The 22,236-nt window shown below is 43.7% G+C and overlaps 3 protein-coding genes across 5 annotated transcripts; all 3 read left to right on the top strand.

Annotated features, from left to right (window-relative positions):
- The first annotated feature begins 1,202 nt into the window (after positions 1–1,202).
- LOC309882725 (arylamine N-acetyltransferase, pineal gland isozyme NAT-3) lies at positions 1,203–9,672 on the top strand. Of its 3 annotated transcripts, XM_082770076.1 has the most exons (4): positions 1,203–1,285; positions 1,787–1,945; positions 5,544–5,727; positions 7,660–9,672. In XM_082770076.1, the coding sequence occupies exon 4, from the start codon at positions 7,667–7,669 to the stop codon at positions 8,537–8,539; it is 873 nt and encodes a 290-aa protein (XP_082626202.1). In that variant the 5' UTR covers positions 1,203–1,285; positions 1,787–1,945; positions 5,544–5,727; positions 7,660–7,666; the 3' UTR covers positions 8,540–9,672. The 3 variants fall into 3 exon arrangements, with proteins under 3 accessions (XP_082626202.1, XP_082626203.1, XP_082626201.1); XM_082770077.1 differs by lacking the exons at positions 1,203–1,285; positions 1,787–1,945 and adding an exon at positions 5,388–5,437; XM_082770075.1 differs by lacking the exons at positions 1,203–1,285; positions 1,787–1,945 and having other exon boundaries at positions 5,398–5,727.
- A 1,437-nt stretch (positions 9,673–11,109) lies between these two features.
- LOC309882724 (arylamine N-acetyltransferase, liver isozyme-like) lies at positions 11,110–15,100 on the top strand. The gene is made up of 2 exons (XM_082770074.1): positions 11,110–11,286; positions 14,191–15,100. The coding sequence occupies exon 2, from the start codon at positions 14,196–14,198 to the stop codon at positions 15,081–15,083; it is 888 nt and encodes a 295-aa protein (XP_082626200.1). The 5' UTR covers positions 11,110–11,286; positions 14,191–14,195; the 3' UTR covers positions 15,084–15,100.
- A 61-nt stretch (positions 15,101–15,161) lies between these two features.
- Positions 15,162–22,135, top strand: LOC309882726 (arylamine N-acetyltransferase, pineal gland isozyme NAT-10). Its single transcript, XM_082770078.1, has 2 exons — positions 15,162–16,961; positions 19,373–22,135. The coding sequence occupies exon 2, from the start codon at positions 19,378–19,380 to the stop codon at positions 20,248–20,250; it is 873 nt and encodes a 290-aa protein (XP_082626204.1). The 5' UTR covers positions 15,162–16,961; positions 19,373–19,377; the 3' UTR covers positions 20,251–22,135.
- The last annotated feature ends 101 nt before the right edge of the window (positions 22,136–22,236 follow it).

The following is a 22,236-nucleotide window of genomic DNA, read 5'->3' on the forward strand; positions in this document are numbered from 1 at the left end:
TTTATTCAGTGTACTTGTGGATTAGCTGCCAATATTTTCCTCTTGAAATACCTTGCAAAAATATTCTTTGCCTATGGTACACAGGTTTGAAAAGGCAGTCATTCATGTGCCTGATAATGACCAAGGCTGTTGACTTGCAGATCCTCTTTGTGCAGGTGGGCCATGTCTAAGCAGATGGAACAACACGTGCCCTGCACACAGCCTATTTATATATATATTTTTAGCAACAGTATGGGATTTTTGCAGGTGATCAGCTGACTAATTTTAAAGTGATGTCTTATGTTAGTTTTTATATTGACCAATTTAATTTGTTTATTTTCACAAGGCCTTTCTGACCTTGCATAGGAAAATGCATTGCCTTGCTATTGCCTAGCAGCTATTTATAACAGTGAAAATGGGGTGAAATTAAACAGAATTATAAGCCTGTCCCTAGGGGCTGAGTATCACCCCATATAACATCTCCTTTGTTCGCAGGCTCTGCTGTGATGCCCATTTTGCCTGGTGGCACGTCTGTAACAGAGGGGTGCATGAAGAAATATCCCACATGGGCTTTGATAGTGTGACCGGAGGCTCCCATTAGAAAATGTGAAATGAAACCGTCTCGAGGTCCAGCCTGCAATGCCGAGGCCCATTGCACATTACTCTGTCACACTTCCCTTGGGCAGACACAGCTTAATGTGACGGCAATTATTATCTGGTTAATCTTGGGAGTATATGCCTGGACAAAAAGCCAGGAAAATGGAATATATCCAGTTTCTTGATGGGAAGTTGAAATGAAGAGAGAAAGATTAACACCCTGGGTCTCCAAAAGTGCTCTGGGTGCATATTGCATATTGATTTTGGAATATTTTCAAGGCAGCGGATGCAGTGTTCAGATGTGGAGAGATGGAGAGAGGGAGCTCGTGCACTTCTTGCAAAGCTGAAGTTGCAGAACTAACATCTCGGCACCCGCAGCCCAGGGGCAGCCCTGACCTCCTGATGGTTTTGGGGAGGTCCTGCTGCTTTCTGCTCAGCTCTGCTAAGCGGAGCCGGAAGCAGTGCTGCTGTGTGATAACACCGTGGTTTGAGCATTAAGGAAGGGAGGGGAAAAGCCTCCCACCATTTTGCTGAGAGTGACGGTGGGGATGGCTCACCTCCCACCTGCCAGCAGGGTGCCCGTCTTGGGTGGCTGCAGCTGGCTGTGCCCCAGCTGGGAGCAGCACTGGTTTCACATCCTGCTGAGATGTGTTTCTTCTCTGGAACTGCTCACACGTGACCCTGCTGGTGCTTACTTGCCTCCCTAGCGGTAAGGAACATTTTCAGCAGTGCTTTTGGGGACTGTGGTGAGGGAAAAGCTGGCATGGAGGAGAGGGATGCAAGCTTGATAACAGCATTGCTCCAAAAATGCAATGGGGAAAGTGCTGGGGTTTGCCTGGCCTTGCACGAGCTCCTTCCCACCTTCCCAGCACTGCAGAACTAAAGTGGCAGCCCACTGAGGTGCTACCACCTGCACTTCCACCAGCGTGGCCGCTGCACCAGCTCAGGATGCTCAGCAGCTCCCGGCCAGAGCCAGGGGTCTCACTGCTGTGGGAAGGTGAGCACAAACAGCCTGGTGTTGCCCAAGGGAAACACAAGCTCGCTGCTCCGTCCTATGTCATGGCCACCAAACATCTCTGGATGGCCAACAGCCTTCAGCACAATGTCCTCCATCAGACTCAGTGTCCCTCTGCTCAGCTTTGGCAGGAGTGCTGCATGAGAACAACGTGTCTGAGAGTGGCAGAGTGAGTTTTGATTATTTTGGTTACAGGTTGAGGACCTGCACAGCCCAGACCCCTGAGAAGGTCGATGCTAACTGCTGATCAGCTCTTCTTCAACCAGACCATTCAGAAGGAAAAACCAGTGGGGTTGGTGGCCATGGGGATTGTGGATGTACCAGGTATACAAAAAGAACAGAACGTGAGCCCAGGTAAGACAGCATCTCATGGAGGAAGTAGTGGGGACAAGGCCACCGAGCCAAAAGAGGTTCTGCAAAGGTTGCCCCAAATATCTGGTAAAGAGGTCACTTGTCACAGCAGCCCTGGGTAAGTCAGGCATTGAAGCATCAGACACAGAAAGCTCCCAGGTGGCTAACCTGGCCGTTGGCTGCTCCTCCTGCCCCTTTCTCCAGCTTCCAGGACAAGCAGCATTTGTGCATTCACACCATCTCACTCTCCTTGTCTTCTTCATCCTCCCTTCAGCTCTCTCCACTACTCCTCATTTCCAGATTCTCCTCAGAATTTTCAGTTTGACGATGACACTGGCAACTCTGAGGGAGGTGGAATACAAGATGGAGAAGACAGCAGAGCACTGAGGGTGTGATTACTGCTTGTGAAATGGAGGAAAACTTGTGCTTCCCAGTATCCTCCCTGGAGCCTGGCACTGGGGTTGCAGAAGCATGTGGAACCGAATGGTGTCCCTGCGGTGCTGGGAACAGACATGGACAAGGACCCACTCTGACCTGTCCACCACAGCAGTCACAACTCATGGAAAAATAAAAGCCAGATGTATGGACATATTTTTCATCAAAGCAGCTACTTAAAATACACTTTTTTTTTGTGTTGTTGCTTCAAACCCTCCATGAGATAAAGCCATTCATGTAGAAAAGCTGATTGTTCCCCTTCTAATGGAATTTAACTGAATTACGACCACTTACATTTAAGAGATTTATGCTGAAACCCTCTGGACTGAAAGGCCCCACAGACCAAAGCGGTCTCCTTGGTCTGCATTAGCATACTTGGTGTTGGCTTGTGTGAAAAACCTCATATTGGCAGGGTAAAGATAAAGAGAAGAGATAATTTTTTACTCTCAACAGCCCTCAGAAAGATGCCTCGGATAGTGGGAACACTAAACCTGAGATCTCATCTTTTTCTTGCTGAGAAAAAGCCATGCAATGTCCACAGAGCTACTCCCTTCCCTAATGCCATGGGCTGAAGGCACCGCTCTCATCGGACCCATCCTTTTGCTGGGGGAGGACTTATTACATCCCCCAAACTGCACGTGATGGATGCTGTGGACGCAAATCGGAAAGATATGTAGCCACAGCTGCTTGATATCTATAATTACATAAGGAAGGCAATGAATATAAAGCACAAGAGTCCTACCATTATGAATATGTTTATAGGCCATGAATATTATTTACTACTTGCGTATTAGAGCAGCTTACATCTATTAAAATCCCTTTGGAAATGGTAGGATGGGGCCTGCTGCTCTGCTCAGGGTGTGCAGCATTTTCTTTTCCAGCCACCCAGAGTTCAGCAGGATGGAAGAATCAGAACTTGTGTAAGAATTTAAGATTTTATTCCATTTAAAACATGTCAAATGTTTTATTAGTTTAAAAACTATTATCTTTTAAACATCTCTTCTCTTCTCCCCACCAAAAGCAACTAGTTAAACAGAACACCTCATAATTTCTATATTAAGCATCCAGCTAATAGGTGATAAAAATCCCTGTTTCGTTATGCAGCTCATCACAGAGGGCACTGTAGTGGGAGCTGTTTAACACTGAGCAGACACTCGACTGCACACCGTTCCCCCAAACAGGGCACCATATGCTTTTATTTCTCCAAGCAAACACTGCAGCACATAATGCTCTGTTAAAGGGGGGAGGGAGGACTATTTGCTGCAGCCTCTAAGGAGAGTCAGGAGGAGAGAAGGATTTCAGTAATAAATTAAATGCTGTCGGCTGTTTAAATGAATAAATAAATAAAAGCCGAGTGCAATTACATTGATGTTCTTCTGGAAGAAGCTCAGCGAGCTTTGCCTCCTGCCAGCTCCGGGACAATGTGTTACAGGTCGCTGCTGGCCACGCGCTCCCCCTGACCCGGGCTGGGCTTTGCCCTTTGCCATTTTTCGGGATGGGCTCAGGTGGAGATGTGCGGCATGTCCAGGCGCCTTGCCCATCAGCAGTTATTGCAGTTTATTGCCCTGCCAAGCCTGAAATGAACCACTATGATTTGGCACAGAGCTGAAATGCAAACAGACTCTGGCACAGCTTCTGGGTCACGATGAGCTTTCCCTTACCTTCAGGTCTCACTGAGTGAGCTTTGCCCTCTGACAGCCTTGGTGCACCCGGGGAGGATGAGACTTCTTGGCTTTAATGGCTTGAGGAGCAAAAGGTGGAGAGTGGGGAGCAAAAAGGAGTGATGCAGGAACAAAGGCATGGGATAGTGAGCTGAGCTGAGAATTTGAAAGACGTGGGAAGAAACTGTTCCATCAGGGGTACGTTGTAGGGAAAACATGCTGAGGAAAACTGGGTATCAAAGTATGAGAAGAAATGGGTTGTACCTGCTTGGGTAGGAAACACTTGTGTCTTCTCAGGAACCCAGTGTTATCTCCTACAGATCCCATACCCCCATGTTTGCCCAAGGGAACATGGTGCTTTTGTCACCATCTGGAGTCCCTGGGGCTCTGGGGAGTGTGGGCTTCTTCTCAGTGTGGTTCCCACAAGCGCCATGGGTCTGCCCGCCTGGCTTTTGGCTCCTCTTTGTCAAAATGAAGCCTGTGAGAAGAGAATGGATTATTCCATGCACAGCAAGATCTGGCTAGGAATATAGGCTTTCTCTTTTCACCAAGTTGGACCTGCCCAGAGGAGCCCAAGAAAGGCAAGTAATCCATTCCCTCGAGTGTCTCTCGCTTTGGGCATCAATTCTGTTTGTGGGGCCAAACACTGGACGCCGATGGTATGATAAAGAGCCAAATTTTGATATGGCAGTGGAGCTGTGTCATGGGTTACCACAGGCCTCTCTATTTGGTCTGATTTATTATCTCTGCTAATTATCCCAACAAATCTGTGTTTGAATGAAACTCGCTGGTGATAGTAAATGTGAAGGACTGTTAGGGAATTAACACAGAAGAATCTGTTTATATCAGAGAATTAATAAGATTTATCTCGGAAAAGGGTAAGCAAAACATGCAGAGAGAAAAGTAGTATGATTCACACAGAGAGCTACCTGTGGGCTGGCACTTCATATCATCACTTTGCCAGAGGCATCTTCACCACCATGGATGGCATCCTCAGGTGCTACTTCTGGGCCAGGATCAAGGCAGACACACCACTGGCCCAGCTTTTCCTTACACTCCAGGAAATTTACCGAAAAAAACCCACAAACAAACCAACCAAAAAACCAAGCATATAAATTATAAAGCATGAATTAAGCAAAGGCTGAAGCTCTTGTGCATGCTGACAGAGGAGAGGGGTGCTGTGCAGAAATTTTGCTGCTTTTCAGAGTGGAAAAAACTTCTCAGGCTCAATGCATACAAGAAATATTCCCCAAGTTCCTGAACAACCAGTAACCCAATACCTGGCGAAGCTCTGTATCACCCACGTACATCCGGCTAGCTTTTTGTCATTTTCTGTTACAGCTCGAACTGGCCACTGCAGGCAGCAAGAAGCGAGTGAAAACACTCTAATAACAACCAGGTTTTGAATGCGGGTTGAGTCAGTGCTGTTGGTTTTGTTCGCTCACTAAGGCTCTTGTGCTCCACCCTTTTCTTTTTTTTTTTTTTTTTTTTTTTTTTTCTTTCAGCTTTTGCAATCTGACAGAGGCGGGTGGAAGCAAGTTGAGAGAAAAGACATTCCCCTGGAAAGCAGCTGGAGGACAGTCTTTGACCCCTGCCTGCACCAGGTAAAGGACAGAGGACCACGCTGCTTACTTTACCTTTAACAAATCCCCCCCAGGAGATCCGTTCGTGGTTGAACTGATTTTCCAGGTAAGACCTTTTTTTCAACCTTCAGTTTTGGCAACTGAGTACTTCATAACCAGGAAGTTAAATATGACTGAAGACAAAACACAGCAGAAAATGTCTAGGTTGTGTAACAGCAGAGAGAGAAACGTTCAGCTAGAGATGCCTCTTTTTACGTCAGTGTACTAGATATGCTGCTTTATTTACTTGGTTATCAGCCTCAAACAGCTCGGGCATTGGTGCCATCTGACATATTTCAGTTACAGCTATTGAAAAGGCCTTATAAACAACTACATGAAACACAGAAAGCCAAAAAAAACCCACAAAGGTTTCATACAATACAGAGGTTTCACCTACTTTGGCAAAGTGAAGGAAAGGAAGTAAAAAGGAGGGGGAAGGGATGCTCATTGCCAGTGAAGCTAGCTTTCTGTTCCCACTGCAAGAACTAAGTTTCTGCAAAGTCCATCTCCAAAAATTAACAGAGTTGCAGTTGTGATTCTTTGGGGAAAAGCTTGGGAACAAGGCAGAAATGGAAGAAAGAGAAGGCACAGAATAATGATCAGATACTCTTTACCTGGTGTTTGATAATTCAGGCCTGTGCTTAAAATCTCTTAGATGTGGTGGTGATCATGATACAATAATTACAGGTTTCTGATCATTTGTGTCTTAAATGTGGGTAGCCACTCTGGGAACCCCCTCTGTTCCTGCCACAACATTATGAGAAATGGTGAACTTGTATTTTCATTGCTTTCTTTATATACTGAAACTATATAAAATTCCCATACAATTCAGTGCACGCTTTCTTCATCATATGAAGAACTGAATCCTGCTGGAATGGTCAGAGTTTTTTCTTATGGCTTTATCTTAAGAACCACACACAGTTACTTTGAGAACATTTTGGGACGTTTCAGGCCAATGATCTGAACAACACTGCTCTGTGCTCAGAGCCATCTGAAATGCACTGGTGCCCAGGGTGGAATAAGAAAGATATTTGGCCACCTTAAAATCCCATTTCTTGCCACCCTACACCAAGGGCTCAGATCCTTGGGCTGTTTCTTCCCTTGTGCTCATGAAAAACAGCATCCTGCTAAACCTGCTGCAGATGGGACAGGGAGGGCAACGCCTGCTGCCCAGGAGACCTCTGCCTCCCTGAAACATGACTATGAGTGCAAGTACATCCCCAAAGAGACTGATGTCAGAAAATATGGGGCCCCTGAAATTTGTATTTTTGGCCCAAACTTTGGTTTCCTCCCACTACTGGCGCAGGGTGGAGGAACAGGGCCAGGGAGCTGAGCTCTGCTCAGGGAGCGGATCCCAGCAGACAAACTAAAAATCTCCTACATCTTCTTCTGCCTCTGTGACTGTAGAAACAATTCTGTGCTCCAGGTCACATCTGCTACCGCCAGCACTGAGCAGACTCAGGTGTGACCGGCCTCTGCCAGCCTGCCCAAATAACGGAGGAAACTCCACGGATGGGTGGGTTTATTTCAGATGCAGTTGCAGAGGAGGCTCTAGATTGCTCTGCAGGGGAGGGAGGGTTTCTGCTTCTGCTTTGCTGAGTCAAACCACAAGTAAAGCAGTTCAGAGCTGGAGAGTCTCAGTTCCCGTAATTTCTAGTGGGGAAACAGAGCTGTTACTGTTTTTGTTCCTTCCTACGGAGATTTGTAGCTTTGCTGGGCAGGAACTCTCTGCTGAAATGTGCTTAGCACAGCTGGAGCCTCTTGTCACAGCTGTAAAAGAAACAATTAAAAATAACATTTGTGCTCATCAGCAGTGTCCCATTGGCTTCCCTCAGTGCTAATACTTGCACTCAGCTGCCTTTGATAGGACCATTTGTCAAACCCTGCTCCTCTTCTGAGCAGGTTGCTCATTCTGATGACAGCCCTGTTATAACAGACAGGGAAGAACCTTGCATTACTTCTGACACAAGCTGTGGTATTTTTTTCACCATTCTCTCAGAGGCAGCATGGACATCAAAGAGTATTTTGCCAGAATTTCTTACCGGGGCTCCTACGACAAACCGGACCTGGAGACCTTGACGGAAATATTCCAGCACCACATCCAAGCAGTCCCTTTTGAGAACCTCAGCATCCACTGCGGGGAAAGCATCGAGCTGGACCTGGCAGCCACTTACGACAAGATAGTGAAGAAGAAACGCGGGGGCTGGTGCATGGAGAACAACCACCTCTTATCTTGGGTCCTGAAAACCCTAGGGTATGACGTCACCCTTCTGGGATCAAAGGTTTATGTCCCCGAGTATGATGCGTATGCTGATGACATCGACCATCTGCTGCTAAAAGTTGTGCTTTCTGACAAATCCTACATCGTGGATGGTGGTTTTGGGATGGCCTACCAGATGTGGCAGCCAATGGAGCTGATTTCGGGGAAAGATCAGCCTCAGACTCCTGGCATCTTCCGCTTTCTGGAAGAGAATGGGATCTGGTACCTTGAGAAGGTGAAAAGGAAACAGTGTGTTCCCAACCAAAGCGTCTCCACATCTCATAATGTGGACAAAGAAGTCTGCCGGCGAGTTTATCTCTTCACCCTCCAGCCACGAGACATAGAAGAGTTCAGAGCCCGCAACCTGCACCTGCAGACTGCGCCAGACTCGCTCTTTGTTACGAAGTCCATCTGCAGCCTGCAGACTGCCGACGGGGTCCGGGCACTGGTTGGCTGGAAACTTACTGAGATAAAGTACAATTATAAGGATAACATGGATCTGGTGGAAATCAGAATCCTTGCAGACGAAGAAATGGAGAAAACACTGAAAGAGAAATTCAATATAACACTAGATAAGAAATTTGTACCCATCAATACAAGCAGGTTGTCTCTGTTTTAAGTCACTGTCTGAATTATAATTCAATCTAGTGGCATTACATGCAATTCTCCCCCCTCTTTTCTGACAAGCATCTAAAGGTTAAGCTTTCTCTTTCCATCTACCCCAATGTAAGGCAGAACAGATTAGCATGAATCTGGAAAATAAATTGATTTTCACAACTGTTCCTGCATCTCTCCTTGGTTTGGGTACAAATAATTTCTTCCTCACTCAATCAAATCGCTCCCCTTCTGTTTGTGCTTAGCTGGCAGCAGACGCTGCCCATTCCCTGCTCCTTTCATCTCTTAAAAGCTTTTCCCACGATACCAGAGCAGCAGGGCAGGGCGATGGAGCACTATGTCCCTTTCCTTATTACTTTGCTCTGCCACCTGGGGAAAATCATACCCACATCTTAAATGAATACTATGCTATTTTTTGAAATGTAATAGCCAGAAAAATAAAGGCATCCAGTGCCATTTGCTACAGTAAGCCATAAGCCTCTCCATTGTGCTTTTGCACTCCTAGCACCCTCTCACATAGCAGTCAGACAGTCCCTCCAGTACCAAGGGGCTTTTTATGGCCTAAAACCAGTGATGAGAAATGCTAGGAGACAATTTTGCCTTGTTTCAGACTTTACATGACTCCTGTTCTTCCAGTGACATAACCAAAAAGCAGAATTTCTTCAAACTGAAAGCATCGCCCATGGATTTTGTTTGTAACCACCCAGCAGAGGACTGCTAGGAATGCACTCTCCTTGCACAAGAGCATTGCTCCTACTCCAAATGTTATTGCACGTCGGTTATTTTGACTGAATTTAAACAAGTGCTCAGAGTTATTTTTCCAAAACATATCTGCTTGACTGAGAATGTGTTTGCAGTGGTACTAATTATATTGATATAAGGAAAAACGATGAATCTTAATCAGATACCTAAAGGCTAAGATTTTTAGTATGAGAAATTACACAAATGTAATCACTTTGCCCTTTGAGATGATGCTTGATGTTCCTTTATGTACAAATCACAGAAGCATTACAACTATGCACTTACAATTAAGTAAATCATGTAAGTGAATTAGAATTACATATAAAAAAAATTGTGAAATTTTCTTTTTTTTTTTTTTTCCCACCCATACTGCAACCTTTATTTTCTAAGTAAAAAAAGTAAAAAAATCATTAATCACTGCAGTTGTCCTGATTATTTGCATATGCTGATGTTTTGCAGCAAAGGCTTTTAAGAATACAAGGACTCAATGTCCCTTTTTTGTTTGTTTGTTTGTTATGAAACGTGTGCAGCTTCCTATAACTAGAAATTTACAGTTAATAAAAGCAGCTGCTATTCTGCACCTTCTAAATGCATTTCTTAGCAACACAGCTAGTTCCCCAAGTCTACATCTTCCCAAAACGCATCTGTGTGTGCTTGGTTCCATGTGTTGGTCCCTTATAGCACATGGGCCTCCCCCAGCCTATGGAGAAATTAAATGTTTGTGCCCAGGATCTTGCTGGTCCCAGGATCTTGCTGGTCTGGAAGCTGCACAAAGCCGATGTATTTACCCCCACAGTGCCTGGTGGCTGGGTCAGAGCTGTGGGATGGAGGCAGCCTGAAAGCACAGGCAGGTTGCGTGGAGGCGCGGGCAGCAGCTGCAAGGCCTCTGTGGAAACCCAGGCCTGGGAAGCACCCCGTGCCTGGCCTCTTCTCATGCTCTGGGCTGTTTTGTTGTCTCAGGGGAAGGGGTAGGGGGCTTAGCTCATCGCTGCAGAGATGCAGCACGCAAAGAGCAACCAGTAATAGGAAAAAAAACGCTGTCCTTTCAGCTGACTCAGCCCCCAGGGTGCATGCCCTGGCTGCGGCCCATTGGCACAGCTCAGCACCTCCGGCCCTGAGAAATCACATGCAGCTCTGCCAGGAGGAAAAAAAGAGGCTCTTCAGCTCAGATTTCACTAGCTTGCTTTTTTCCTTATCACAGACTTCAGAGGCAAATCCTTAAAGGCATAGCGGGCTCCGGGAGTGCTGTGCTTGGGCAGTAGCATCCTCACTGACTGAAGACAGGGCTTGCAGGGGCTCGGACAGCTGAAGGCCTTGGTAAACTGGGCCTTGCTGCTTGGGGGGCCGGCACCAGCCGCCAAGAATGACTCGGTGCTCTGCGATTAATCCTATAGTTGCCACCCCCTGCCAATTTATCAGTGACTTGCTTGGCTTGGATTAGTAGCTCATAGTCCTAAATTGCTTCCTACAGGGAACCAGGCCATGTCAGTGTCACCGATGTTACAGCTGTACCAAAATTTGCATGCTTGCTTTGCAGCTTCAGCGTGGGTGCAACCAGCAAGATGCCCCAGAGATTGAAGCATCAGGCTGATCTAAGGGGTGACAGCCACTTGCACAAGGTGCTACCTGTGCTGTACTGCTCTTTGTGTTCCTGGAAAGCTTCAGCTCTCAATCAGTAACGTGGGTGGTTTAAGCCTACTCAACATTGTAAGCAATTTGGGGAATGCATCATGTGCTGGCTTTTTGTATAGCTCCTACCGCAGTTAATTGCACGACAGGACTTTCTATGCACATGTCAAAACAACGAAAGCAATAAGGCCACCAGAACATAAAATAGGACAAAAGACAAAACCATCTGCTATCCTGTCCCAGTTCTGCTGGAGGAAAATCCTGCCCCTGCCAGGCAGCAAAAGGCAGCCTGGTTCTTTAAGGGCAGCAGTGCCTGGTGCAATCATTCCTGGGAACTTTGGAGCAAGCCAGCCCAGAAAGCCTGCGGCTCCTGGCATAGAGGTAAGAACCCGTCTGTCTGAGCTCTAACTCCAGTGCATAGCTGCAGGTCAGACCAGCTGGAAAAGCCCACCCCTGTGTGTCTGCATACCGTGAGCTTAGGCACTATAGGAATGTTAGCAAGGTATAAATTACAGCAACCCCGGGGTTGACACCACGCGTAGCATTGTGAGGCCATTGTCAAAGTACAAAGATCAAGCACTTGAGACTAACTTTGTTTTATGCTGAGCCAGAGTATATGAAAAAGCCGGCTCCTGTCTTGCAATGCAGCTTAAAATCAAACAAATCGTAGAGGCATGTGCAAGAGGATCCTACCTTGGAAGTCTCTCTTGAATTCTAGCAGTGAAGAACTGTTCCTACCACTGAGGTGAATTATGAAAGGATTCAGTGATCCCCAGGGAGGCTTGCAGATAGGCACAACTCCTGCCAGCATCCCGCTGCCCACTGAGTTGCTCCTGTGAACACACACAAATGGAACTCGGCTGCTGTGTGAGCAAAAGCAAACCAGACCCAGGTCTGAGCTGGGGTGAAAAGATTTATTTGGCAGCCCAGTTCGGGATGCAAACCATCCCCTGGGCAAGGGCTTGTGCTCTGTTACAATCCTGCTGGGGTGGTCACAGTTGTGCTGGGAAGAAAAAGCTGCCTCCGGGAGGCCAAGAGAGGGAACAGCAGTTTACGTGGCTGTTACCTGCCTATATTCACTAGCACTCGTGGTTTTGTACTGCAGCCTTATCCTTCTTATACCTATTTCAGTATTAATAGAGATCAGAGCCTATTTTGTCAGCAACCACAGGCTTCTCTCTATTACACAGCTTCTATTAAATCGATGAGGTTATGAGCTGGGGAAACTGAGGCACGGGCTATGCATTTCCCCAAGCCCATTTTTGCAAAGCTTTGCTGTGTACACCCCCTGGGAAGGTGCCCACGTCTGGCAGAAGGGCTGCTTATACACTGTGCTGTCCCTGCACCAGGGCCCTCAGGGAGCCCGACCCAGGAGATGAGCTACAGGGAGCGCACCAGGGCTTTGGCTACTGGCCAGGAGCATGGATGGATGGGCACTTGCCCAAAAGAAAATGTCAAGCTTATGAGGCCTGCCAGGCTAAGGGACTTGCTCGGGCCCCTTTTGGCCAAAGACGTGAAGCTTGGCACCGTTGTGAGAAAGAGATGTTTCTATCTGGCTGTGCAGAATGGCTGAAAATGGGAATAGAGAGAAAAACGGGGCAGAGCACCACAGGATGGCCTTGGCAGTGTACAAGAACGTGTGTCTGCATCTATCAGGGGGCATGACTTTCTACAAATAGTGTTTCCAAGGAGATCCTGCCAGAGATGAGTGCCCTTGTCCTTATAAAGGGATAGAAAAAAAAACAAAACAACAATATCAAATTGCATTACTGCTTTTTCATGTAGCTTTGCTGGTCCGTTTGAAATTAAAATGTTTATTTCTTACTCCCTTATTATGATAGTACTTGATTTTATCATATTTTCCTGTCACACAGTCAGACTGTTGGTACTAGTACAAATCAGCAGCAATACAACTAAATCAAGTGAGTTATGCTGCTGGCATCACAGTTGGGGTTAAAGTCTAGAGATTAGGTCTTCTGATGTGCTTACCTTCCTGGACAAGGGTATTTCCACTTACATATCTGAGGTGGGATTTTCAAAAGCTCCTTGCACTCCCAGACACTGGATTGAGCTGCTGTCACTGCTGGGGGGTTGGGGAGGCAGGTGGACCAAAGCTGAGAATAGTTGTGGCGGGGTAACCTCTCCTTCATCATCTACATCAATACATTTTTGGGAAATCCTCCCAGGGAATGTGTGACTGATTTCAAGGAGAAAAAAATTCACAGACCTTTTGGAACTTCATACAGTCCTTAGCAGATTGTAAATTGTTTTGGTTAAAAAATAACAATAATAATAAAAAATATATATCTCCTTGCATGGAAAAAAAGAGCCAAATTAAATCTAAATTAAAGGCAAAACAAATCCTTGCAGATACCAGATGAGTCAGTGGATTAGAAGTGTTACAGGGACTCTTTTGCATGTCAGCCATGCAGCCAGTACCAATGACAGTCACTTTATGCTAATGAAAAGAAAGGGGATCACTGACATGAAGACACAAAATACATACAATAATTTGAGCTGAGGCTAAGGTCTTTGATTTGTAAGAGAGAGTAGAAGAAACCAAAAGCCACTGGATATGCCTTGAAGGCATTCTTAATAATTATCAATTCCCTTGACCTGTAGGTTAGAAAAATTAACAATCTCTTCCTTTCAAAAGCCCGGGTCAAAGCACTGTCTGAACTCCACAGGGAAACTAAAGAGATTAAGAAAACAACAATCTACTTCACATAGAAGCTTGGCTGAAATGCTGACATGCTGAGAAGTTAATCCCAGTTAGCTGAAACCATGAATGTAAAATTTTGCAGTTGAATTTTCTGTGTGATAAAGAATTGCTTGCCTGTTACTATAAAAGAAACAGGAAAAAAAGAAAAAAAAAAAAAAAAAAGCTGTGAATTTTATGCTGATGTGGGCTAACAGCTGTTTGCAAACCTGTTGTTTGCTAGTTTTATAAAATTTTTGCCACGCAGACCCTCATCTGGGGCCAGAGATTATTATGTGCTGTCTGTGTTTTCCTATAGCAAAGTTACCCACCTGGGTTGAAGACAGTATCTGAGATATAAAGCTTTACTGTTACCTGCTCCTATCCTCACCTCTTTCTTAAGAAATAGAGATGATAGAATGCAGGTTAGACCTGCGTGATCTCCTACCAAAGGCACAGCTTTCTTTCAAATCTTCACTGAAATGGCCTCAGCTACATTTGCAGGCTGGTTAACCTGTGCTGCAGAAATAGGAGTGAACCCCTTGAGAGCTGCACAACAGTAACTGGCTATTTTCCTGCTCACACAGGCAAAATGAACATTCAAGAGTATTTTGCAAGAATTTCTTACGATGGCTCCCACAAGGATGCAGACTTGCAAACCTTAACAGCCATCTTCCAGCATCACATCCAGGCGATTCCTTTTGAAAACCTCAGCATGCATTGTGGGGAGACCATTGAGCTGGATTTACAATCTATTTACAATAAGATCGTGAGAAAGAAACGTGGTGGATGGTGCCTGGAAAGCAACTACCTTTTATTTTGGGCCTTGCAAGGAATAGGATATGACATTTGTATTCTTGGAGGAAATAGTTATGATCCAGCAGAGAAGGCATACACTGCTCGCATAAATCATATCCTGCTGAAGGTGGAGATCAAGGGAAGCTCCTACATCGTAGATGCTGGCTTTGGCGGTGCCTATCAGGCATGGCAGCCAGTGATGCTGATTTCTGGGAAGGATCAACCCCAGATCCCTGGCATCTTCCGCTTCAGGGAAGACAACGGCATCTGGTACTTTGAGAAAGTCAAAAGGAAGCATTATATTTCTGAGCAAAGCGTCCCTCCCGCTAATACAACAGAAATGGGCAATATCAGGAAAATATATTCATTCACTCTTAAGCCACGCCATATAGATGACTTCCAGGAGCTAAACACATACCTACAAGTGTCTCCAGATAACATACTTCGGAAGAAGTCAATCTGCACCCTCCAGACCACTGAAGGGATTTATGCCTTAGTTGGGTGGACCTTCACGGAGATGAAGTACAACTACATGGAGGACACGGACCTCCTGCAGATCACAACTCTTACAGATGAAGAGGTTGAGAAGACACTGAAAGAAAAATTCAATATAGTGCTAGAAAACAAACTGGTACCCGTAAACGTTCGTGGCTTGCCACCTAATATAGTGGATATGATCTAATTCTAAATAGTGCTAGATGGGTCTTTAAATTTCCAATATAAACCTTCTAAAATTCACATTAATAGAGTTAATCTGATTCTAAAGTTGGGCTAATCAGATGAACACAAAGCTTGGTAAATTTGAGTATATTGTTAATTAACTGCCTATGCTGATTTTGTACTTTTTCTTAAACTTCTCCTTTAGAAACTGAAACATCTCAACACCTTTAATCTTCTCATATGGAAATTGCATTTTGTCTCCCTGAAATTTTGTTCCACCTCTTTGGATCTCACGTGCCACAAAGAAAAAAGTCTGTATTATCATTTCACACAAGAGATTTGTAACATTTTTTGGTATTATTTCCAATCTTCTCAACACAGTTTTACAAATTATTGAATTTCTTTAGCAGTCTGAAATAGAGACTCAAGCTGAAGTTGGACATCAAAGACTTCCTAAAAAGTTAAGACTGTCTCAAAACAAGGCACAATTAGGTACTGATTAACTGCTGATGAAATAACTTGAGAGACTTGAGTCCTGTTCCCTTACTAGAAATTGGCTTGAAGTCAGCTATTTATGCAAAGGCAGTTAAAAACAAACAAACAAACAAACCAAATCCAAACTCTCCAGTCCTGAGTGCCCAATTTTAGCTCCTTTTAGCATGATTTTTCTTTGCCTCTGAAACTGAAATAAAATCAACACGAGCTGAGATGTTTCATCAGTTCTTAAAAATTAGACTTTTTGAAACAATCAAAATTAGATCAACCTTTGAAAAACATAATCTAAACTTTTGGGTCCTAACTCTCCTTGACAACTTGACATCAAACAGGCATGACAGTATTATAGCTAAACTGCTTTATATTTATTGCAAGTAGTATTCTGCACAAAAACTACATGGAAGAAGAAATCCTGGAGATGCAAAAGAGAGCACTGGGAAGTTAGGACATGCCAGCTGCATGGTTTCACAGCACGTTGGGTGTAACATGACAGACTTTTTACCTATATGAGGCTTGTGGCAGGTACTGCACAGGATGCATAATGAGAGGGTGACAGAACGACATTGGTCCTCAGCCAGGAAAAAGACGGATACTTATGTCAGTCAACAACAGCAAGTGATGGGGCAGCCAGTGTGCCTAAAAATCAGTTGCTTCCACAGATAGAGCCCAACAGACTCTCTGTCTTCCCCAAAGGGACCCTCAGCTTTCCACTTCTATCAAGTGAAGGAGACATGCTTGACAAGGAGCGAATCAAACAGCTACACAATGTGAGGATGCAGAAGGCCAAGTTTTGGAAAGGCAATGGATTACTCTGTTCTCACACAACATTGTGCAAATAAATATTTGTCATGGTGTTTATTAGGTATTGCAGCTCCAAAGTAACTACCTGCTCCAGTGGAGGCTTTGAACAGATCAGAAAGTTCCTTTGTGAGCAAAGACAGGTCATTTTGTACATCTGCAGAGTTTGGGAAAACAGAGACTGAAGTTCTTTGGCAATGCAGTGTACCCAGAAGGAAGCAGAAGACTATACTCCCCCACAAAGTGCTGACTTGCCAACTAACAATAATGCAATTATAAAAAAATCAGAGCCATTGTAAATATCTACGGAAATTATGTTGCATGGAAAACAAGTTCGGTCTGGTCTCAACCAGCGGAAAACAAACTTCTACTAACAGAGAAGAAACAAAGTTTAATTTGCTCATGGATCAGTGAAGTCCAAAAATGTGCATTCACTTTGGATGGACTCTGCCCTTTCTTGGCGTTTAAGATTCAGGAGTGAGGGACAGCAGAGCTTAAAGAGGAAGACGGCCCTCGAAATTTGTATTCACTTCTGGCTGTACCGACTGCTGCTCCAGTAATAAGCAACCCAGAAGCTGCAAACAAACAAATAAGGTTATTTTAAGAGGTAAGTCTATTTTGTTAAAACAAACAAAAAATGGTTTCTCTATGATGGTAAAGGTCATTGGGAATAACAAGCAAAATTCTCTTTAGGATAAATCTTTAAAAATATGTAGATACAGAGCTAAAATATTGCCTGCTAAACATGGACTCCTGAAGAGGACAAAACAATGTAATTTCAATTCTTATGTCTTACTGCTCTTCAGGTGGATATTCACTTGACTACGAGGTTCACTTTTGTTTAGATGCAGTAATAGATACAAATTCAGAACTATAGCCTTTTCTTTGGATTTTTAATTCATTTAAAAATATTGCACATGCAAAGGAAGAAAAAAGCAATTTAATAATCAATAGATTCTGATTTTTGGAAATAAAATTACAGGCCTTTAAAAAACAAATAAGAAAAAAATGAAGTTACAGATTGTGTTTTGCCTACCCCAGAAAGCCCATGTGCTGATGCATTAAGATAGACGTAGGCAGACATGTATTTTAACAGCAGAAATGCTGATAATGTGCGTAGTCCTAGTAAGAAATATTTTTTGCATGAACACCTTTATTTGGACATTTAGAAATAATCCTTGGAAGTTCTTTCGCTGACGCTTTTCAATGCATAAATCATAGCCACATTTGTAGGATTACCTTTTAAAAGCTAGCTTTTCATCTGATCTGTTCACAATTCAAAAGAACTGTAACTTTCATCTCTTACACTTAAGATCTAACATAGATCAATCGTATTATGGAACTGCAGAGAGAAATTACAAATATTATAAACTCAAGATACAACTTTATGCTGGTGTGATCTACTTCATGTTCACAATCTGACTGTGTAGGATCACATAGACTTAGATTCTGCAAATCAAAAGGAGAAAGTCCCAGAAGTTTATGTTCTACTTAACAAGGATTACATTGGAATATCCTCCAACAATGCACTTAAATATCACTGGAAGCTAAATTCCCTTTGTAGAAGATAACATGCAGTTTTTGATGGGGCTCTCCATTCACTTTGGACAGCTGCTTCTATAACATCCATATGCACATCATAAATCTGTCACTGAAAATCACCTTGAGAAATTCTAGCTTGCACTAAACGTTTGGTGGTTCACTGCTGAATTTATTTGAATACAATAGACTTCCTGAGTCACTAATATTAAGTGTCTAAACCTCAGCTTACTGTATGCACAAAAGATTTTCAAGTAGCTTTGTGGGCTGTCAAGAAGCTAAATATTTGCAGTAACTCTGGATTGCTGAAATACTTAGTGCTTTCTTTGTAAAGGTTGAAGCCTTCAAAACATTTTATCTCCAGCCCTATATCCAAGCAATCTACAACATATTTTACGAACAGTATCTTATCAGATACCTACAGAGCGGCCGACTCATAATGATGGCTGGCAGACTGCGATGGGCCATCGTGAAAACCAGATCACCGGCATGACTTTCCATGGTATCAGAAGGCAGAAAGCATGCTGAATAGTTTCTCATCAGCAATTTTGCTCATGAGGAATCTCACCAAGCCAGGCCAGGAGGCAGGCATTGCTAGAGGCAGGACAGACCAGGGATGCAATGTATCAGGCTTCAGTAAATGCTTGGTTATGTCTGCTTTTGCAGGAATAAAGTGAGTTTTGGAAAAGGCCAGGACTAGAGAGCTGTAAGGCACCCACCGTCCACTTTTATGACACCGTAAGAGACGCTGGCACAGTGGGGAATAGAAGATGTGCTCTTTGTCTTTTAGGTCACTCACCTTTGTTATTCCAACACCAAAATGAGTTTTAGCAACACTCAGAGCAGACAAGAGACACAGTGGTCCGCAACTCTTGAATAGGTCAGAGGTTTTTTTCAGCTGTAATTATCCGAATAAAACTTGACACTTTACAAAATGTGCAGGGAGTATCATTTTCACTTTTTGTCAGAGGCAGAAGAGACATGCGGTGAACAAGCCATTCATTTATGATCACAGGCCAGTGGCGCACTCATGAAAAGAACATGTGAATCCTGGCTCAAATTATTCTGCCTCCAACTGGCAGACAACACTGCTTCCCCTACTGGCACTCCTTTCATTGAACAGTGGATTTAGACTGTTTTTCATGAAATGTTCTGAACACTCCCTAGTGTGATCTTACCTTGCTTCTTAACCCAGCAAATACAGCAAATCCCTGTTTCGCAGCCATTGCATATATAAGCTGCAATTGCATCAGCTGTTTGCCATAGGGATGACTAAGACAAAAAGCAAACCCCGACATGCACTGCTCTTCTGTGCACTGGGAACTGTTTGATATGAATACTTGTTACCTTTAAAAACCTCTCTGATGAGGTTCAGTAGATTAAAGCATCTTTGCTGGCAGCAGCCTGGGCAGTTCTTCACAGCATTGTAAATCATTGATGTAAAGAAACAAAACCAAAATGCATTTCCTTCCTTTACAGGAGACATGAACCTTGAAGAATATTTTGCAAGAACCGGGTATAAAGGTTCCCTTGAAAATCAAGATCTGGAAACCCTAACAGATATATTCCAGCACCACATCCGTGCTGTTCCATTTGAAAACCTCAGCATCCATTGTGGGGAGAAAATTACTTTGGAGTTGGAGCACGTTTATAACAAAATCGTGCGGAGGAAGCGTGGTGGCTGGTGCATGGAAAACAACCAGCTGCTAGGCTGGGTCCTGAAATGCCTGGGGTATGATGCCAGCTTTCTGGGAGCGTACGTGTTCAACCCACACGAAAATGCATATGCCAACATCATGACCCATCTCCTAGTGAAGGTAGTTATTGATGGGAAAGCCTACATTGTTGATGGAGGCTTTGGTGTATCCTATCAAATGTGGCAGCCGATGGAGCTTGTGTCAGGGAAAGACCAGCCCCAGGCACCTGGTGTCTTTCGTTTCACAGAAAAAAATGCCACCTGGTACCTTGAGAAAATGAGACGGAAACAATATATCCCCAATCAAAATTTCTCAAATTCTGATCTTCTAGAGAAAAAAGAGTGTCGGAAAGTGTATATGTTCAGTCTTGAACCACGGACAGTGGAAGATTTCCGTTTCCAGTGTACGTACCTTCAGACATCTCCAGATTCCCTCTTTACGAAGAAGTCTATTTGCACACTCCAAACCACTGATGGCTTTCGAGCGCTCATCGGGTGGACGCTCACAGAGACCACGTACAATTACAAGGAAAACATGGATCTGGTGGAATTTATAACCCTTAAAGATGAAGAGGTGGAGAAGACACTGAAAGAGAAGTTCAACATCACGTTAGAGAGAAAACTTATCCCAATTAATGTCAAAGGATTTTACACAATCTAGACGACTGGAAAAACCTACGAGAATGCTACATGTGTACTGTATCTTCCATGGTCTGCGCAATCACTACGGCGAGATTATGGGATTCTCTTGCAGGCGACTGAAGGAAAAATACATTAATACCAGATTAAAGTGAATTTCACTCTGGGGAAAGGAGAAAATCAGGGATTTAAGACTCGTCTGTCAGGTAGATAGAATTATTTTCTGTGAGATGACTGCAGTTCAATTTTTGGCACAAATGTAGAGACTGATTTGAATCTGGTTATAAACTTGGGTAAGAAATATGTCTGGGTAATTTTGGAGTGCCTATAGCACATAAATAGGAGTAAGGATTATTCATTGTGATATGCTGCCAACACATTTTCTATGGTCATTACAGGAAAAAAGTCATCTGTGAGCTTTTAGACAATGAAGTATGCATTTAAAACTTCATTTTTCACAAGATCTAACCACTCACTGCTCATCTCATTACCTTTAATATAGGTTGAACAATATTGCCATCTTTGAAAGGAACATTAGGAGGTGTAATTCTTCCACCATCATCCTTAGGTGAAAATATAGTACGAAATGAAAATTATCATCATGTGCATCCCTTTTGTCATTACGGCAGTAAACTGCCCAAGGTAATTTTTGGTATGTAGGTGTTTTTCAATTGATGCAAACTGTATGTGTTGCAGCATTATTGTGGCTGATGGATTCTGAGGATGTACCCAACACTCTTTGCTTCTTAAAAGTAAGCACCCTATAAAGGGGTGAATGGTGCTTAAATGTCTCAACTACCTTAGATTTAGTTCTATCCCAAATGGGGTAGAAATTTAATATTTTTAGTATTGCAAGGTATTTGTATAACAAAGGTGAAAGAACAAGGAAGCCCACCCCACTTTAGCCTTAATTCTACCCTGCTACCTCTTTGTGTAGCAAATATGGGAGTCCATATGACTATCCTAAATGATTAACACTTAGCGCAAGATTTTTAGTGTCACAAGTTAGTTTCTTCATCTGTATTGAATTGAAAAATATATATATCCAGGTGCCAACCAAATCTAAACAAACTCGTTCCTTTAAAAGTTATTTTACAACTGCATTTCCACATAAAAAAAAAAGTTGTTTTCCCCACCACGCTTTTCTGCAAAAAGCCTGACCAAGTAAACCACTAAGAAAGGGGAAATGCTCTCAAGTGCATGAAAGAGTAGCAGCAATACTGAAAAACATCCTTTCTCTACTTTTTCTCCCCCATCTATGATAATAGTATCGGTAAAACGCTCATTCCTTTCACTGATGGTGTATATTTTTGCTCAAAGACATTATCTGATCAAAAATCTCACAAATACTGTGTGTATTTGAAAATAAAGGAAAATAAAAACAGAGTCACTGTAAATTGAGCCCCCCCCCCAAGAAACTGCATGATTCTTTTACGCACCGTTAGCTGAGTAAATGAGGTCTGTGCAATCGTGCTATCATCTGCTGGTCAGCCCTCCCCACCACAAACTTCTTGAGCCAAACACACTGATACTGAACAAATTTTACAGCGGAATTGAAGATGGTAAATTCCTACAAGTTCCAGGAAAGAGAACTTGTAGATTGAAGAGGAGTCCCCATAGCCAACTCCACCACTGCTGGGCTGAGCAGCCAACAGCTCCGGGCTGGCCCTGGGGTGTGCTGGCTCTTCCCTGCTCATCAGTGGTGGTGACACCCGATGGCCTGGGTGCATATGTGCCTGCACAGGGACAAGGAACCAAGGACCAAGTGGGAGGTGATTGAGGATGCTGAAAGTTCTTACTGAGGTGGGAACACAGTTTTTTCTATAAGCAACGGAACTAAGGACGTTGTTCTATAATGTGTTCTTATTACTGTATCATATTAAGGTCTCATTAAGGGTTTTTATTCCTTTCTAAATGATTGATCAAAACAAGCTGTTCCTCAAGACCCCAAGGAACACTCTGAGCTTGGAGACACTTACCACCTCCATTTTAGCTGACAGAAATTCCC

This window comes from Aythya marila (assembly GCF_965140915.1).
Source record: "Aythya marila genome assembly, chromosome: 12".
NCBI lineage: Eukaryota > Metazoa > Chordata > Aves > Anseriformes > Anatidae > Aythya > Aythya marila.

What these genes read in the sequence shown, in the direction of transcription:
- LOC309882725 (XM_082770076.1), top strand. Translation starts at nt 7,667, where the DNA reads ATGGACATCAAAGAGTATTTTGCCAGAATTTCTTACCGGGGCTCCTAC.
- LOC309882724 (XM_082770074.1), top strand. Translation starts at nt 14,196, where the DNA reads ATGAACATTCAAGAGTATTTTGCAAGAATTTCTTACGATGGCTCCCAC.
- LOC309882726 (XM_082770078.1), top strand. Translation starts at nt 19,378, where the DNA reads ATGAACCTTGAAGAATATTTTGCAAGAACCGGGTATAAAGGTTCCCTT.